Here is a 19,592-nt window from a genome sequence, read left to right as displayed (position 1 = left end):
TATTAAAAAAAATGCAGCAGTGATCACTGGGACTCGCCCAGCCTTTTACATCTGCTAGGAGGTTGCTCGTTCAGAGTATGCAGTTACATGTAGACATGCAAGTGGAAAACTAACCTTGAAAAGTCTCCAGCTCTCATCCTTGCTGGAGCAAAGATCAATTTGCGTACACACGCAAGTCTCTCTTATGACAGCCCACCTTGAGGTACTTAGGTGCCTCTTGGAAGATAATAATCTCTTAGAATCACTAAGCCAGTAGTCCCAATTCCTGTCTGCTTTTCTGGACAGGATCACATGTGGGTTTTTCTTTCTCTTCCCATATTTACAGTTCCTCTTCTATTATTATTCTGGCCTTTGCTTTTTTGTTTGTGTTGTTTGATGTTGATTAAGAATGGTAAGTTAAAGGAAAACTGCCTCATACTATGAAAAAAAAACCAACAATGTTGTTTATTTGATTTTTTTTTTTTTACTGCTGTTACTATTACTGTAATAAGAAATAATTCCTTTTTGTTTGCCAGAACCTTGCTCTTTGATGTTCTGATTTTCATAGCCTGAGTGTTGTCACAATACTGCAATGCCTTTTAGAAGTATCTTTTTATAGAACAAATTGCTAAGAACAAGTAAAGTGTCCTTGTGCACAGGTGGTATTTAAGACAAACAAAACAAAAAAAAACAGAAACAAAACCAAAACCCCCCTAGCAAACTGCTACTACTTGTCAATAGTCTTTCCTATTTCAAGCAGAATGAGTGCCCTCTGCAGGTAACTATTTTCAGATGAGGTTTTTTGAATGTGTGCCCCCTTTTATTTCTGAGTGGCAAGGTCTAAGCAGGATCAAGCAGTACTATTTTGAGTTTTTTAAAGTAGGTATTACAATCCTGGCTCCAAACTGAGGCAAGTGAATGGCACTGAGACATAAGTGCACCAAGTAGCTGGTTTGCATCCAAATATGATTTTTCCCTAAAGTGTGTGTGAGGGGTAGGTGGATGTTGGAGTAAATAGTTTTCCTGCAGTTTGACAGTGTTTTCACTGGGATTTTAAAAATCTTTTTTAATGGCAAGAAGGTACTTTGTAGTAGCCTGCCACTACTGAGAAAGCATCTTGCTTGCTTTAGAGAGATCATTGTATATTCCACTTCTTTTTTTGTTGTTGTTCCTCTCTTCAGTCAGTCATGCCTACGCAGGTTATACTGTTCGAGTCCTCTGAGTGGACTGCATAAAGAGGGCGCTGTATGCCCCTCTGAGGCAGAAGTGCTATGAAATTGCTCTTTCTCCTGGCTCTGTAACACACGGTCCCACTCAGTGATGCTCTGGCAGTGCAGAGGGAGGGGAGGAGATCAACAGGGATGCTGGTGAGGTCTGAGCTGCACTTGTGAAGTGACCGGGCCTGATTAACAGGCCTGAGCCAGAGTTGGCCCACGGATGATCCATATCGCATTGCTGTGTTCAGCGGGATTGTGTTGTTTTAATTATAACAGTATACACAGAGTGTGAGAAAGTACACGATAAGAATAAGTAACAGCTCCTTGGCCTTGTGTATGAAAAAACAGAAGATACGCAAGAGAGAAGCGTTACATCACAGCAGCTCCCTTGTCTCCTCTTTTTGAGCTCTGGCCAAGCTCTAGGGGGCCGGCAATGGGGTAGCTGAACCCAGATGATTCCACATTTTCGAGTGATTGAAGTTGTTTATTTAGCACTATAAAAGGCTGGACCCTCTTGCAGCTATTTTGGAGACCTCATCTGCAAGTGGATGCACTGTATAGGACCTCCCAATTGCCGGGACAGGCTCTCCAAATCCTCGCTGCAACCAGGGCTCCCCAGCGACTGCAGATCTGGACAATGGTAACATATTAATAGTGCAATTGGTGATGTATCTTTCTCGATCACTATACTTATTTTCATGTAGTAATGATTAGATGCATTACCTTTAAATGCTATTGCTGTTAATTTGTTTATAATCACTACTCATCCTTTATTACCTTCTCTATTTGAATAAATCAAGTGAAACTTAATTTTGTGGAGTATTTTGATATTTGAATCTTTTGTGCTCATCCTGCTCTGAGGTAAAACAACCTGGTGTCACATCAGCTAGTAACAAAGCCTTGCAGCTGGGCAGCAGCAAGCAGCACAGCAAGGTTGGGGAGCAGGAAAGTAGGTGGGGACCAGCCAAGACTTCAGCTACCTTCAAATCTGGAGAGAGAGACACCAGCAAACTTGCTGGCAGCAGCTAAATACAAAGGTGTGAGAGGAACCCAACTGCAACTTTAATCTGAATGTGTGTATTTGTTTTCTCTTTCCTCTCTCCCATAACTGCAGTGACCACCTCTTAGCTGAGCACAATGCTTCATCTCATCCCAAAATGCTGTTCTGGCACAGCCAGCCTGAACATTATCACCATCACCAGTATCCCACCAGCAACAGCAGCTACCTGCGGTAAGAAATGAACGGGGTTGACTTTAAATAGTAATAATAATTATTATAATGCTATAACACACAAGAATGCAGATTGCAGAGCCTTTGCTAATTCACAAGTTCAAACTTTCAAATAGAGCTGGTGATCGCAGACCCTTTGAGAAAGAGTTTGAGCCGTACCATCAACATAGTGGAGATTTACTACAGCTCCACGACTTTCACAAACCATGCCACCCTACGTGTGTGCTAGTAACACTGATAGGAACGTTTTACTCTTTAACACATCTGTAAATACCACATTAATTTTTTGTTTCTTTCTCAAGTTACATTCCATTTGTAGATAAAACTCTGTTTATATGAAGTAATACAGACTTACAAATACTTTGATGTTTCACCTCTACTTTGATTATCTGCTGAAGCTCAGCTGACCTGAAGCATCAGGACTATGGGCTGCTTGTCATGTCACTCTAGGCACACTGGCTAAATGCTCTGCATTCAAATTCTGATGCAATATATTGCTTATTGCATCAGCATATTCCTGTGAGCTACGAACTTACTTTACCTCTTCATGACTACAATATTATTTGTGTACAGTATTTAAATTTTTTCTTATCATTAAAAATTATTATGCTTTAACAAGAGCTAAGCTCATAGATTCCAGATAATCTTGACGTTAATTGAGTTTCAATTTATAATGTGATTCACTCTCTGTATTAAACTTTAGCTTATTACTTTTTGGCTAAATACAATGTATGTAAGCACGATAGTGTTTAATCATCTACCTTGATATGGTTTTTTGTATGTTGGTAGTCTCACATGTAGTGCTGTATCACAACATTACTTCTGCTCCTGTAGAACTGTTGAGTAGTGTGTTTTTATTAGAAATGTGTTAAGTTTTAGTTTTTTTTAAAAAAAAAGCAAAGGAATTGAGGCTGTATTTGGGTTCTGAAGTGTGAAACTAATGAAACTGCAGTGAAGTTTTATAAAATTAGTCCATTTCAATACAAAGGTCAGGGTGATTGCAAATGTAGACTGGCTAACACAAATACGTAGCAAACACAGCGCTGTTCCTATTGATTCAAGCTGTAAACCAGAAACAACCAATGGGTGCTGGAGTTCCCTGATGCAGTCCTGTTTACCAGTGATGTTCACAGTTCCCAGCGCAAAAGGAACCAAACAGCAGAGGAAACTGAAGATGTGCACTTGCACCTCCAGTCCCCGCTTCTTCAGCCTCAGTTCAGCCTAGACGAGGTGTGTCCCCTCCTAGCTCTTCTCAGGGCCGTGCTCTCTCAGGGCCCATTTTCACCATGTCCTTGTTGTTCTTAATTGCTTCCCTCTATGTGCTTCTGTTTCCCCACCCTTATCTAAAAATCTGCCATTCAAGTCCCTCTGAAGTTACTCTTCCTACACACTTTTTGAGCACCTGCCTTTAGCTTCAAATGGCAGCATACGTCTGTGTTTTGGTATTGAGATACCACGGGGGATACTTCCATAAATTAAGGGTTGTGAATAGCAGCTAACCAGATTGGCCCTTTTGAGGCAGATTACCATGAGCAGAAAGAATACAAACCAGTTCAGGCACTAGGCTTCAGTCTGCTTATAATCATCAAGTTGCTTGGCTTTGGCCTCAGGGTTTCATCGTTAGTGAAGCACCACTGGACACCTGTAAGGCTTATACAGAAACGGCAATCGACGCCATGGGAGGATGCCAGCCAGCATTGGCAAAGAGCAGGTGGAGAAAGGAGTATCCCAGGATCCCTTGTCCCATATCCTAGTAAAACTGTACTTAGAACACATTTATACAGATATATTCGTGAAATCAGGCTCGTACTGCACACACTTGCTCTCTGTTGTATCAGGTCTCCAGTTTTAACCGGTGGGTCTGGTGACAGGGATATGCAGAAATGGAATGGCAGGGCCACAGGGAATGTCATCTCTGACAAGTCAGGCTTGTGGACTTGACCTGCTCAGAGGGTTGAAGAAGTGATTTGAGATCACAAAATGCTTTACTCCTGCTTTTGACAATTCCACCAAGCAGCCAGAAAGTTTTGAAAGCTTTTCACGTAGGCAAAGCTTGGGAGAGACCAGCAGGAAAGCGTTATAATTCTGCAAAGTGTACGGAGTCTTTCTGTCCTGTAGCCTCCACTCTCAGCCTTACAGAAAAATAAATATTTACAGTTTAGGCACAGATTCTGCAACCTCATCCTCAAAACAGGCTCATGTCTCTAACTTACAGGACTCCACATGAGCCTTATATTGCCTGTGATGCAGAATAGGAATTTTATTAGGAAAAGAGCATAAAAAATGTACCATGTAGAATCATCACCATGTAGACAGCATCAAAAGTGTGACAGTTTCTCCAGTCAAGACTGTTTGTTGCTCAGAAAGAATAAGAACAACTTTACTTTCACAGCAGAAATTTCTATTCTTTATTTGCTTAGTCTTTAAAATAGCTTGAACTTGACTCCACTCACCCTGAGTGTAACGTGAATATGTAAGTTTAGCAACAAATGATCCCGAAAGTTAAACTATGGAAAGACTAACAGAAAAAATAGGATTAAAAATAATAAAAGCTATGGGAGCAGCTACCATTCATACTACAATATGCAGAACATCAACTGTAAGCATTAAAAAAAAATCACAAGGCTAGTTTAGAAACCGACAAATAGAACAGAAAATTTTTTATTTTCAAGGTTTCTGTTTGTAATCACTACCTGCCTAAAGATACTTTAAAATTCTTTTGGTAAAAGTTGAGGACACTGCATCATAATCACCAAAACGAGACTTAAGTTGAGCACTTGAGCCAAGTTGCACTGAAGCTACAACTCCATATATTGGAGCTGGCTAGATCTGGCTGGGAAGTGGTGTTTGTGTGCACTGCTGATCCTCAGGAGATGATCTGAGAACGGAACTGATCAAGGAACCTGCCCCAAAGAAAGCAAACACCTCACAGGGCTGTACTTCAAAAACCACAAAAACCAAACAAACACCACAAACCTCTACAGAAAACTTGTTGTAAATTAGCTAGGGATAAATGCTAAAAAAAAAAAAAAAAAGATACGCACTGCAATATTTGTAATTTAACAGGAAAAAGAAAAGACATTCTGTGTCCTAAAAGAACTAAAGGTAACATCTTCAGAAATGCTAACAGCCAGTTTGCTTATCACGGACAAGCTTTACCCAACTTCTAAAGACTGAACTGCAAGAGGATGGGTCTTCCCGTGTCCACTCGAGATACCCTTAGCAGAGGTTGGAATTTTTGTCAGAAGTAAAAAGTTCATAGTATAAAACTCATCAATTTATGATCCTGTAACTGCTGTGTAGTTACGTTAATGTAAGTACAGTAAGCAGATAAACCAGTTTTGCTGTGCATAAATCAGACTGGAGCTGGCTTCTCTGGTCTCGGATCCTGTCTTAATGTCTCTGTCAGAAGTAGAAAGTACGCGATGTTTAGTTTTTCACAAATCACCACTTTCCTTTGTACCACTGACAAAAGTGTTTTTAGTGTTATTTATGGAACCTTAGTTTTATAATGTCCACTTTAGGTCTACAAATGCCCGCTCAGGGTAAGGTTTTTCTCAGTTAAAACTCCGTAACTCTACAAGGATAGGAGTTTAAGTTAACTTTGTAGCCGTGGCTGTTGTACGTTGAATCATGCTTGCTAATTTATTAACTGGACCATAAACATCCCATAACAGTCACTGTGTGACTGGCCATCACTTGAGTTGTCACTCATCTCCAGGAGTGCTAATGAATATTTCTGTCGTAATAATGAAGTAATGAATTCCAGTATTGTTGTCGTCCTGTCAGGCTTAAGAGGTAACTTCAATTCTTCTCACTGAAAGCTGCAACTTGGTAGCTAGCGCCTACGGTAGTGACTTGTCCGTGAGCCCAAGCCCTTGTCATAAACTTCCCTTTTTTACGCTTCCTCTTAGATGCAGATGAGTTGTTTATCTGGCCACAGACAGGCAGAAAACTCTGATGACTATTACAGCAGCAAAAATACCACTATGATTTTCTGGAGAAGCTGGCAGTCAAACCTTAACTTACAAAATTGCCTTTAAAAATCATAAATCATGGTCCGTGTGCTTCCCTTTATCTTTGAGGAGGTCGTATGTACATTTTGAACAACAGCTAGTATTTTGTTAATTGTTAATGAAGTTAGGGCCTTCCTGACGTACATCTTTTCGAAAACTTGTGCAATTGTACTTAAAGCATGTAATTATATGATCAAAATATATTTCAGAGTCTCAACACTTTTCTGTGGTGAATGTGGTGTGTGCCATTTTAATGAAACTTCTCGTAAAATTATTTAACAATCCTCTGAATGATTAGCATTTGAGTTTTTTTGAGAACCCTTCTTTACATGAAGTTGTGGGTTACTTACCCTATGAGCACCCCTCCATTGGACTAAGTATCTTATGACTAGAAGGGACTGGATTAAAATCCAAACCACTGGCAGTTCCAGTTCTTCCCTGCATCCCTCCTAGGCTTCTCCAACTGCCAGGCCATTATAATCAGTACGAGTTATTTATTAAAAGCTTAGCTGCCTCTTGGATCTTGTCCTTGAAGAATATAAAATAATCAATTTTAATAACGGCATAAAATTAAGCTACTTCAGTAATTTTTACAAAATACAAATTAATATTCCAGGAAGACAAATTTGCTGCTACTTGAATACACCTGCATTCAGCTCCTGTTTCGCCTGCTAAAGGAGAGGAATGCAATCTTAATGCATCTCAGAGCATACAAAATGGACTTAAGTTGCTGTAAAATGGGACAAGAAAACAAGCCAAAGCCCAGAAAGAAACAAAGGAAATGAATACCAAGCAAAGAAAATTCTTTACAGGCGGTGGACTTTTCACCTTACCACAGGTGGATGCAGTTTAACCTGAAGATGACAATAGCTCTAACTGGTTGTTGTATGTCCACTTACAGCAGCTTCCTTCTAGCAATTAGGTGACAAAAGGGCTCTGACCTGAGAGTGCGTTCTTCTGGACTTGTTATTTCTGAGTTAGTCCTGCCTGCAGGTGCACAGCTCTGAGCTTTCACATTTGCAAAAGCTTTTGTTTTAACAAGCTGGAGACTGTGCGACCAGGATGCAGAGGTGTTGAGATTTCGTTCATCACATGAAGTATTGTATTTACAGTGTATGTTAGGTAGTATACTAGACCTAAAACGTGAAGTATTTTTCTGCCTCGGAGGTACTGCTTTGTCTTTTATCTGTGTCCCCATGGCATTGAAGATTGTTAATTGGTCTTTTACACTGCGACACGGTTTGGGTTCTTTAGGGCAGGCTCCTAAGTGTTCTCTGGAAAACACAGGTGAAGACAAAGCAGACAACGTGAGCCACTTTATTTTCCAGCACCTTTATACTCTCTTCTGAACATTAGAAGTTGACTTGCTGCAATATAAAAAATTTGGTTTATGTGAGCCTGACAGCCTGAAGGGCTGCAGGAGAGAGGACGGGACAAGGCTGGGCGCCACCCCTTTCCGACAGCCCTTGCCTAGGCCTCCCTCCTGCCTGGGGAGGTCCCAGCCAGCGCCTCCCGCCTGCCTGAAGGCAAGAGGGGGACGGCACCCGCCCCTCTGCCGCCGGGGGCGGGCCCAGGAGCCTGTGACTAAGCACACAGCTTCCCCGCCTGCTCTCCAAGAGCCGGGCAGCGCTGGGCCAACCGGTTACAGCTGAGTAGCACGGCGAAAGGCAACTGCACCAGCGGCCCCACCTCGCCCGGTGGGCTTCCGCTGCCTGACGCTACTTCCTTTCCACCACCCGCCCTTCCGTGTCCGGGGAGGGCGGTCCCTGCAGTGCACGACGGGCCGCGGGGCGGGGCTCCGGGAGCCTGTCACCCAGTGACGTCTCCTGGCGTGAGGAAGCGCCCGCTCATTGGCTGGGCTTTCCCCTCACCCTTCCTTACCCTCTCTTGATTGGGTCCTCCAGTAGAGGCCAGCCACTCGGCTTCCCCGAAAGCGGCAAGGCCCCGCCTCGGCAGCCACTCGGGGGTGGAAGTAGTCGCCATGTTGGCGTGAGCGGCAGTGCTGCGCGCGAGCGGGGGCCACGCCGGAGCGGCTACCGCGGCGGCAGCGCGGGGGGGGAGGGGTAGGGACCCCCCCCCGGGGGTGGCCGTTACAGCCGCGCGAGGCGGGCGGTGGCGGCTCCCCCTCCCCGGCGAGGCTGTAGCTGGCGGCGGGCGCCCGCGCTGCTGCTGCCGCCGCCGCCGCCTCCCGCCCTGTGAATGATGCGGCGGGAGGCGCCGCAGGGCTGGGTCGGAGCTCGGGCGGTGGCAGAAGCAGCGGCGGCCCTGGGCAGCGTCCGGTCGGAGGCGACGGGGAAGGGCGCGGAGGAGGAGGAGGAGGAGGCGGCGGCCGCCCGGTCCCCAGCCCCCCGCGGCGGCCGGGCGAGCGCAGGATGCTGAGAACGACCCCGCGCCCTCGTCGCGCCGCGGGGAAAGGGCCCCCACGGGGCTGAACGCGGACTTTCCCCCTTCACCCCACACGTTCTTCCCCCCCCCCCCCCACTCCTTTCCGTCCCACCCCGCCGAGACCCCGCTTCCCGGCGGAGCACCGGCGGCGGAGGCGGCTCCTCCCCGTCCGGCTCCTCCCGCGGGAGCGCGGTGGAAGATGGCGTGGGTGCTGAAGATGGATGAAGTGATCGAGTCCGGACTGGTGCACGACTTCGACGCCAGCCTCTCCGGCATCGGGCAGGAGCTGGGAGCCGGTGCCTACAGCATGAGGTAACTCATCGCCCGGGGGGGCGGCGGGGGCCGCGTCCCCACCGGCCTCCTCGGGCCGCCGTGGGAGCGCGGGAAGGACCTGGGGCTTTCCCTTCTTTCTTCTTCCCTCTTTTTTTTCTTTCTTTTTTTTTTTTTTTTTTTTCCATACTGGTGGCGCTTCCCGTCCTGCCCTCTTCTTCTCCTGGCAGGTGGCCGCCCGAAAGGGCGAGCTCGTGGCCTGGATGTACAACCTCGACCGTAAAAATGATGTTTCTCTGCCCCTTGGCCGCGTAGCTGGACCCCCGTGTTTCAGAAGGTCATCGTTCTGGTTCATAACAAATAAAATAGCTGTGTTCTCTAGCGTTTGGAAAAGTCTTTTTCGAGTAGGTGAGCGTTGTGGTAGTTAACAGGGTATTAGTGTGGCTGTACTTCAGTCGGTCAGTTTATTCGTTCATGTTTCTGTGTAGTATTTGTCTTTAGTGATGTTTTCCTTTTATTGCTTTTTTTTTTTTTCCCTTTTCCTGCCATGTAGCTCTTTCTGTTCTTAATCAGCTTGACAGTTTATCTACCTCTCGATTGTTTTCCAGGTTTTACAGTAAAATAGTGTTTGGATGTGTTTTTTCAAAGTTCAGATAAAACTGTACTTGATTGAAAGAAGTCCATTTTATCTCAGCTATGGGCAGAACGTTTGAATTTCTGAGTGACTTATTAGCATGAAGAAGGGAAACTGCTTTGGAGATACTGGGGGACATTTTAATCTGAAGTTTTGGACGGAATTAGTCAGTATTTCAAGAGTCTGAAGAAGTAAACCACTGGCATTTGGTAGTTTTGATGGCCTAGCCTGTATGGAAGACACATTCTCTCTCAGGGTAAACTGAAACTTGGAAGCTGCCACAAGTTTAGCTATTATATGGATTTTAAGGCAGTCCTTCCCAGGTGAAGTTTTGGGACTGCAGTAGCTTTGTTTGAAGTTATAAATAAGGATTTCGGCTGAACAGAAACGAGGACCCTTTTGCTAGTATTTCGGATTGTGAGAGGAGCAGGCTTACTGGATGTGTATTTGATGAGGTTTTAGTTATGTGTGAGGCTTGATTTTTTTTTTTTTTTTTTTAAATAAAAAATAACTTTGAGAACTTGCTAGTTCAGAGAACAAGGTGATTCACCTCTCTTCATGAGAGTACTCCTGATTTTATATTTAGCTCATCTGGATTTTATTATGCTTCTGTCCTGTTTCTGTCTTTGTCAAGCAAACATTCATCCCACAAAGTGGTGGTGTACTCGGTTTTGTGCAAATGCTCATCCCACAAAGTGGTGTACTTGGTTTTGTGGGCAACTGTATCCATGGCAGTTTCCTGTATGACTTCTCAGCATTCCGTTCCTGGTTATCTTTTCCTTGTACAGAGACCGATGGATAATGCATGTGCTCCTCTTCAAGAGGCATTCTTCCTTCTCTATCATGATCCAGTTCTTTCTAGGATTTCTTATGATTAAAAGTCTTGGGTTTTCACTGGGATAGCTTTTTAAAGATTTCCCTGTCCTTTTATAGACTTCATTTCTCCACCTAGTAGTGCATACCGTTTAGTTTCTTGAAACTTTTTAAGAACTTTAATCTTTACTCTTGGTGCATAGATTTGTTTCTTTTGCTCTTATCATCCTGTTGTGGTGGGCAGCAATTCTAAGTGTTTTTTTAGTTACATATACCTGCCTATTAGGATATTTTTAATTGCTATAATGGGAGTTGTAGCAGTTAAAAACAGCTTTTAAAGAGTAGTATTGCACAAGCTAAGCTATACATGGTCTTAAATTTTGTTGCAGGCTTTGTGATGAGATGCAAGTATTTTTGGAACACGCACTAACGTTAATTGTAACAAATCTGTGAACATGTAGTTAAAGGGATTCCCTGGTTGTGGTTAGTGTTTGCTGGATTCAGAGTTATTTCAGCAAATGTGTTAGTTATGTATGGCTTAGGTTTCTACTTTAGGGAAATCATGGCCTATTGAGTGATGTGAGAGGGGACGACTTAAGAGACATGGCGTAGTATGAAGAGTGAAGATATTACTCTGTTACTGATCTGTGTGCCAGTAGAAGCTAATTATTTGTCGCTTCCTTATGAAAAAAGATGATAGAAGAAAAAGAAATACTGTCTAGAGGAGACTGCTTGGGAGAGCTCCCCAAGCTGTATGCCCCTGCACTTTGTTAGGCAGACCTGCACATAATCCTTTTACCGATCAGGGTTGTGTATAGTGTAGTTGATGCTTCTTCAAGTTGATGATCAATCAGTGCCCTGAGGTAGAATACATGGCATTACTCTTGTGTTTATTGTTATTAAGAAAACAGCTCATGTCAATTGACCAGTAATTGTAGGTTTTTTAAAAGGAAGCTAACTGGACAAAATTTATCTGCAAATTCCCATGGTTTTCTTAGTGAAAAGATAAGTTTCAGGAGCTGCCTGCGGTTTCTCTAGCAGAATTCCATTTTTAATGTAATGAACTATTTGATTAATGAATTGATTTAAATTAAGTTAAATGACCATTATCATAATGACAGGTACCTTAATGACTGAGTTTTTATGTGTAATTTGGAAGCTTAGTATATGTATTTGTTGAAAAACTTGCAATTCTAATGGTATTTGTAGTGCTAAAGTTGAAGCCTGTCATTGGGGAACTTGATTATTTCAGGAGTAGCTATTTTGATATCTCTTTCTAGATTAAAACCTGAAGTTTATTAAGCTGAATTGGAAAAAGTGACTCTTGGTTCTGAAATGGGAAAGTCTGTACGAAAGACAGTACAAAAATACATCCAGGCAGTCCTCTCTTTTTGGAGAATCAATTCAGTTTGACTCTGCTGCATCTCTTGAACACTTGGAGTATCTTTGGAGAATGGAGCTCGCTGCTGCCTTGGTCAAAAAGAACAGAAACTTGCTGCAGTTAGTCGTATTTCCTTACTGTGCTGTGGAGAGGCTTGGATGGTGAGGGAACTTTGTGTATCAACTGTTCTCCAAAGTTTAGGCTAAAGCAACCGTTAAGGTGGTCTGTTAGGATTTGAGGGACCATTGTCTTACAATTTAGAGCTTTGTTTTCAGGTGGAGGAGAGAGGGAGGGTGTTGTCCTCTAACAACTTTCGGGTTCCTGACATCTTGTTTTTGACTTCTGATGAACATGATTGGGTCACGACAGTTACTGTCTTGACTTTATAGTCACTTTGCCAAAACTTAAAAAAAAAAAAAAAAGAAAGAAAGAAAAGGGTTATCTCATTCACGCCTTGTTTTCATTGTGGGTGCTGTTACTTTCTGACAAACAAAATGACTGTTTATGCTTCCCCTAACGCCTCCCATTCTTTTGAGACTCTGCTGCTGGTTATGTTGGTTTTCTTTAACAGGAGTGCTTACTCAAGGTATTCTGAAATCTTTTGTCTTGTCTTTTGTTTATTTATTTTTTTAAGAGGTACACAGTATTTTCTGCAGAATGCATTAAAACACTTCTGTTGCAGTTGTCTATTCTACTTTTATGTATTGCACTGTAGAAAAAAAATTTTCACTGGTATCTATACTCCGTAAAATCAAATTTTACATACTAATTAGAATTGCAGCTTGATTCTTTGTGCAGACACACAGATATGTAAATACCTGCCAGGAAATAGACATTTGAGGAAAAAGAAAATCCACAAACCTAAACCTCCTTGCTTTTTCACTACAGATAAAACAGGTTGAAAGATAAACCTCATGTTTTAGATCATTGACACTGGTTTTGGGTTGGGGTGGCTTTTTTTTCCCTTCTTCTCCCCAGTTGAATGTGTGACTACATTTCAAAAGGGCAAGGAGACCATTTTAATTCTTGAGGAAAAGATTCTTCAGGTTGCGTAGCTATCTTCTTTGTTCCCCTATCACCTCTCATGGTGCATGGACATGTGGGATTGAGAGCAGGGCAGCAGGTTTACCCTCATTTACACTTTGTGTGTTACTCCCTCTTAGGAGCGATCTGTACTATAGCTGCTGCGCGTTAGAGAAGCTGACCTCCTTGTGTTGGGGGAGTGAATGGAGAACCAGAGATTTGTGACTGTGAACAAATACTGTTCTTACAGTTTTTCCTTGGTGTTTTCAGGAGCTTAGGAAGACACAGGGTTTAGTGATGGGATTTTTGTTCTTATTTGGTTGGTTGGTTTTTGGTTGGTTGGTGTTTTTTTGTTGTTGGGTTTTTTTTTTTGTTTGGTTGGGTTTTTTTTGCATTTTGTGCCAGACTCCCGGTAAGTTGAGGCCTTTAACCAGCTGAGTTTCCATATGATGGATTGTAGGGTTCTCAGGAACGGTATTACGTTTGCATCTGTTTTCTCATTCACATGTGGCACTTGTTGGCAACTGCTTCAGAGAAAGTTGTTTCCCAGCAGCTACTTCCCGAGGTCTTGTCTCTTGTTGGATGCTCTTTTGTGGACACAGGGAAAGTGTTAGGAGGTATCAGCTCTCCTATTCCCTTACATTTTCCTGTGGCTTGTTCAGACCTCTTAACAGTGCAGAGCTTGGCTTTGAGATCGTAACTCTAGTTCAAATACCGTTTGAGAAACATTTTTCTCAAGGTATTTGTCCTTGTAAACCATGCTTTAAAATTCCAAAAGACCTGCATGTTCTTGGATGCTTTAGTACCCACGCCCAAAAGTATACAATCCAGAGGACAGATAAGGCAGATGATTGATAGAATGTCACTTTGAATTTTTATGACATACTGGTTTCTGTTCTTGTAAGGACTGGAGATTCTTCATTTATTTTGTGGCCTGATTATTATGAGGCAGGTTTGGATTTGGTGGTGGAGTTTTTTTTGTTGATTTTTTTTTGTTGTTGTTGTTTTTTTAATGCTTCAGAAAAAATATTGAAAAGAGGGTTTTAAATTTGGAAGGAAGATTATTTTGTGGCTGACAAATACATTTCACAAGCATGGGAGAAGGATAACTTAGATTTTTTTTTTTTCTTGGCCTTTCTGTACTGTGCTCGTGTAGGCTACGTAACATAGGAGAGCTTATCACACATGACCATCCCACGGGATGCTTGGGTTCAAGTGTTAACATGCACCTTGCTTCCTCTTGTAAGCCTTCCTACTTTTGTGTGGTGAAGTGTCATTTATGCACTTCTGTAGCATAGCTAGCTAAGTTTGGGTGTTGGAGATGCGTTTACTGCCTGCTTTTGGTGTGTAGTGAAGACTCTGTTTTTCTGAGAAAATTTTCTCTTCCTCCTAGGAAGAAAGAATGCTTTCAGTTGAATGCTTTAGGTAACAAATTGTGAGGGGCTAAGATAAGACTTTTCTTACTGGAGCTAATAATTTGAGAAATTTTGTCTCAGAGCTCTGCCCATCAGGAGAGTAAATCTTGATAGATTTGCCTTTTCAAATGATGTCAAGTAGTCTGACAAAAGATGCTATTTCTCCTTCAAAACATTGCCATTCGTTTATACCTCAGCTTCCTTGCAATAAGATGAGACAAGTGAAGTAAATTAGACTTTTGCTTCACAAGATCAAAAGTTATCAGAAAAAGAACAGAATTAGTCTCTTGCAGCTCTTTTCTCCTGTAGCCTGAAATAATTTCAACAGTAGCTGTTTTAGAAAAGTTATTTTTCCTCCCTCTGGGCAACTCTGCCAGTGAGTGCTTCAGTTTAGGTAAAAGGTACTTTGCTTTGTTAAACAACCTGAGCAAAGCTGCCGGTAAAGGTGCCTGTCCCTAGTCTGCATTGGGCCAGCACAAATCAAATTTAAGTAGGTGAGTGGGAAAATGACTAAAGGATGCTGCAATATACATGAACATAGAGGCTGCCAGTGATTTACTGGGGGTGGATTTTTTTTTTAATCTTTATAATAGGATCAGTATAAAATTAGGGGTGGTAAAAAGACTGTCACTTAGGATCTCTATAGTTTTCAGGAACATGAGCTACATATTAGCATATGTTATACGCAGCTTATCACTTACAAGATACTCTTTTTCAGTGTAAGTAAAGAGGACTCTTAAAAATACTAAATTTCTGTCTCCTGTTTGTTTCCTACTCTGAATTGTGAGTACACCTGGTGTCTTGTCTTCAGCTGTGCTGTGTGAGCAATGAATTTTATTTTGTCGAAAATGGCTGTCACTGAAATTTAGATAGTCCTTAATTGAGCTAATGTAAGGATAAAAAATAGGGGAGCTTGGCCTCAGAGAACTGGGAGGAATGCTCTTTGTTTTCTTGTGTGTCTCAAAGCTGCATGTTCCTAATTATTTCCTAGGTCAATGTAGACATTAGCAATTTATTGGTAGGATGAAGATTTCTCTACAGTAAGATTTTTGTCACATACTTTTACCACCCTCAGTTCTCTTGCTTTGTGTTCTCTTCCGTCTGTGCTGTGAACTGATAGAGATCCTAACAGAGCCCAGAAAATTATTTTGCAGAGGATAGGAAGGGTAGAAGAGGGAGCAGCTCATGTGGCAGAAATTCTTTATGCCAAGACTGCCCAGACGACCTTTTGCATTGCTGAACTGTAGGCTCCTGGGTGTTAAATAAAACTGGTCATCCCCTGTTGCTGTATGACAGTAACTGAAGGATAGACCAGTTGCTTCATAGCAGCTTCCTTTTTTTAAAGTCAGAAAAGATACATCAGGTTTTTTAGGAGGAATTAATAGTTGGTTCTAAATCAGTTAGTATTTCTTTATCTCTGACACTTTAAAATCTTAATTTGAAACACTTTATTCTTACCTTATTGACTCTTTTTGATTGCTTGCAGCTTTTATCTGGTTTTAGATGGGAACAATTGTATACTTAAATGTGAAAACCCTGATACTTCATTCTTAATGAATGAAAAATAAAAAATGTTATTTAAATGGTATTTATTTAAAGATGGTCTAGGAAAGAGTTTTAAATTGCATTGGCTTCTCTTTTCCTTTGAAATGTACTAGTACCCAGAAGACTTTCTTTTGTAAGAAAAATGTATGTTTTTATCTGGGAAAATAAATGAAGATTCTTACATTTGCCTCGTGCTGTTTGCTGTTTTGGAATGGTGGCATTTAAGAATGCACATTATGCTCTCTTTACAACTAAATTGTAGGGTTGAGGAGTTGGATGTCTTTTTATTTTTATTTTTTTTTCCTTTCCACTGTGGCAGTTAATTACCACTTTGTAAGTATCAGCAAAAGCAGGTTTAAAGCTGGCTAAATTTGTCTTCCTTCCGTTTGTATTTGTTGACTTCCAGTGCCTTGTCTGTTAATTGAACTGGTTCATTAACTGCCTCACACGTTCTTAAGCCAGGCCAGATGCATTTTTATCTTTAAACTGTGGGTGGAAAATGAAGACCTGAAAGATATTTTTCATAAATACACAGAAGACTTCTCTTTTTCATGTTACGTGTTATGTGAAAGCAAGTGCTGCAGAACTTAAGCAGGAATTACAGGTTATTTATTTGGTGAGATACTTTGCATGCCTTCTTTGTTGCACTTCAATTCTTGTGTGCATTTTCAACATTGTTATTGTTTCCATGTTCTTTCCATTTTAAAGTTCCTCTTCATAAAAACACTAACTAGTGTTTATGTGTGTGACGAGCATAGATTCCTAGTGTAGAAGTCCTGTCTTGGGACCGTGCTTCTCTGCTTGTTGCAGTGCTCCCTCTTGTGTTGGGCTGCTCTCTGCTCATGCTGCCCTTTTGACTGACATCAACGCATGAAGCATCTAGTTGTTTCTTTTGAGTCATCCTCAAGTAGCAGTTCACCGATCTGTGACATTTTCTGTCCTACATCTGGATGTGATGCTCCTTTTGTCTATATAAGTAAACTGTTTCAAGACTGTTCTCTTACATGGATATTTCACATTATCTTCCTTTGTAACTGATTAAGGAATACAGCTGCCTCTGGGCTCTGGTTTGGGGAGCTGTCATCAGAAGTAGCTAAAGTATGGTTCAGCAGGCTTGTGCTGCTTTTTTGGATAGTGTCCTGCCTTGTCTTGCTTTCATGCCTGTTTGTAGCATCTCCTGTGGCTTCTTGCTAGTAGAAAGGAACCTGTATGGGTGTCTTTTTTTTTGATCTTTTTAAAATTCTAGTTGTTACTTTTGGGAGAAACTGTACAGTCTCTACAAGGCATAGACAACCTTCTTAGGCTTTTTCACTGTTCATGAGTATTTCCTGTTTCAGATCAGTGTAGCGTCTTCCAGGTAGCTAGAGAAGTGCATTATGATTTGACTGGCCTTTACCTTAGTGTATGTGGCACGCGCTCTGAAAGAAAAGTTGGAGTGCCCAGCTGCACTCCTCATACCTAATACTTATGTACACCAAGTCCATACGATAACCTTCTGTGACACAAAAACATTGGCTGTAATTTCTCTTTTAAAATTATGATGCTGATACTTTTTGATTCTCCAAATAAGAGCTGGAATTCAGGAGGAATTACAGTCTTCTCTTTTAAATAAAACAAGCTCTCACAGAAATGAGGAACAGCAAAAAATAATTTTACTTCAAAAATTCTAGGGTACAAAGTATCAATAGTACAATACAGGTAAGATTTATAATTCTTTTATGATATATATTAAATCTATGCGGTCAATGCAAGAGAAATAAACAAATGATACATGTAGATTAAAAACTGAATCAACAGGTGAGGTGGTGTAAGTCTTCATTTTAGAGACTAATCTTCAAAGAAGGTTTCATGGATCTGCAGACAAGAATTCAATCATGAACAAAAATTCAGTGCTAGAAGAACACATCTTTGAACAGAACTGACTAATGTCTTTGAAGTTTTATTTGTGAAGTATTATTGTGTACAAGGAAAATTAATATATTGCTAATACAGAATATTTAATTCTGTAGAAAACCAAAGATATGTTTACTGGTTGTGGTGAAACTCTCTCTTACTGCTACCTGTGGACAGCATGGATTGCTCTTTAGTCTTCAGAAACTTTACAGTTCCAAAGTTTTTCTGGTGGTCTTATGTCTATAAGTGAAGTGAATCTTGAAATATACTTTCTGTAACTTATATATTGTGAATCTGCTGCTTAATAATTTTTGTGCTATGCAATGTGCTAAAGCCTAAAAAGTTAAGATAGAAAAATCTGTAATGTCAACAGAGTTAGTAGGTAATAGGTTATAATTACACTAAATGGAGAGAGAGATTTTCACAGTGCAGCTTACTTTGGGGAATATATTATTTTGAAGAAGGAAGTAAAGCATTGCTTTCAGCTGCATGTGTATTAGGCAAGCTTGCCTATATTGACAGGTGAATAGTTAAGAGTAAACTGATTTTTTTTTTTCAGTGGAGACAAGAACTGAAGATTAAATTTTCAGAGGATCAGCACACTATTGTCTGCTTAGGTCCCAGACCATTGTTTGTTTATTCTAGCCTAAAATTTTGGTGGAAAATGTTTTGGATACTGCTCACATTGTTTTAGTTAATAAACTGAGTGACACAATTCTGTAGGTATTGCACTGTGTTTTTTTTAAAGTCACAGATAACTTTTTTTTTTTTTACTTCAGGCAAAACAGAGCCAACAGTCTCATTAATGTATTTGTTTGTTCTTTTCAGTGATGTTTTGGCACTGCCTATTTTCAAACAGGAAGATTCCAGCCTTCCACAAGAAAATGAGACCAAACATCCACCCTTCCAGTATGTTATGTGTGCTGCAACATCTCCAGCAGTAAAATTATACGATGAAACTCTTACATACTTGAATCAAGGTTGGTATACTTATGTTGCAGGCATAACTAAAGCAAATACAACTTGTGGTGCAAATGTAAAACTGGAATTATATTTCATGTTTTGATACATGTGGGTACATCAGAAATAAATGCGTGTCAAAAATGTAGTTGGATACCTTACTGGTAGTCTTGTTTTGTCCAACTCACAGACTCATAGCTATGGTCTGTCATTACTTCCCCTTTAGAGTCTGGGATTGGCAGGGTGGGGGTTGTTTGTTTTTTTTTTTCTGAATTTTTTTTTTTTTCCCTGATCTGTATGTTACCCCTGTCCATCCCCCACCTCTCCCAGTAAAATCAAGTCGATGGAGCTTTTAGGAGAAAAACTTCAGGTAGTATTAGCTTAAAATAATGACTAATTTTGCATTCTCATTTAAACTTGATTGATAACAGCAGGTTTAATTGGGTTATATTTGCATAAGGTACACACAAACACCCCTAAAAAGTCATGACAAATGTTAAAATGTCAATCCCTAAACAAAAAGTGTTGCACAACAGAGGACACCGTAATTGTTCTCAGAATAGCTATGCATATCTGCCCAGAACAGTATTATGTTTGAAACATAAACACAAGTGCAACTGCCTTTGTAGTTACCTTTTAGAGTTTGTGTGTATTTCATTTTTGTCTCTCTACATTTCTCAGAAATTAATTAGATAAATACTTCATGTGTGTTGTGCTGCATTTTCCTCATAGCCTGTGGTTGATTAGCATGAAATTTCGTATTTCCTTCTACAGAGGGTACTGTTGCTGGGTAAAATAATCTGAATGTAGTCATTGCCATATTATAAACC

At 41.0% G+C, this 19,592-nt stretch overlaps 1 protein-coding gene across 3 annotated transcripts in view; it reads left to right on the top strand.

Moving 5' to 3' along the window:
* The first annotated feature begins 8,496 nt into the window (after positions 1-8,496).
* UBP1 (upstream binding protein 1) overlaps positions 8,497-19,592 on the top strand; it is a 36,352-nt gene continuing 25,256 nt past the window's right edge. Inside the window, exons 1-2 of one of the 3 annotated variants that reach the window (XM_086742875.1) lie at positions 8,497-9,140; positions 18,631-18,782. In XM_086742875.1, coding sequence (XP_086599001.1) covers positions 9,028-9,140; positions 18,631-18,782 — 265 coding nt within the window. In that variant the 5' untranslated portion in view covers positions 8,497-9,027. The remainder of the gene's footprint in view (positions 9,141-18,630; positions 18,783-19,592) is intronic. The other 2 variants (XM_086742874.1, XM_086742876.1) reach the window with 2 other exon arrangements.

This window comes from Chlamydotis macqueenii, chromosome 2 (assembly GCF_036417535.1).
Source record: "Chlamydotis macqueenii isolate bChlMac1 chromosome 2, bChlMac1.mat, whole genome shotgun sequence".
Lineage (NCBI taxonomy): Eukaryota > Metazoa > Chordata > Aves > Otidiformes > Otididae > Chlamydotis > Chlamydotis macqueenii.
The sequence above is the reverse complement of the archived record's forward strand: the minus strand, read 5'-3'. Positions and strand labels throughout refer to the sequence as shown.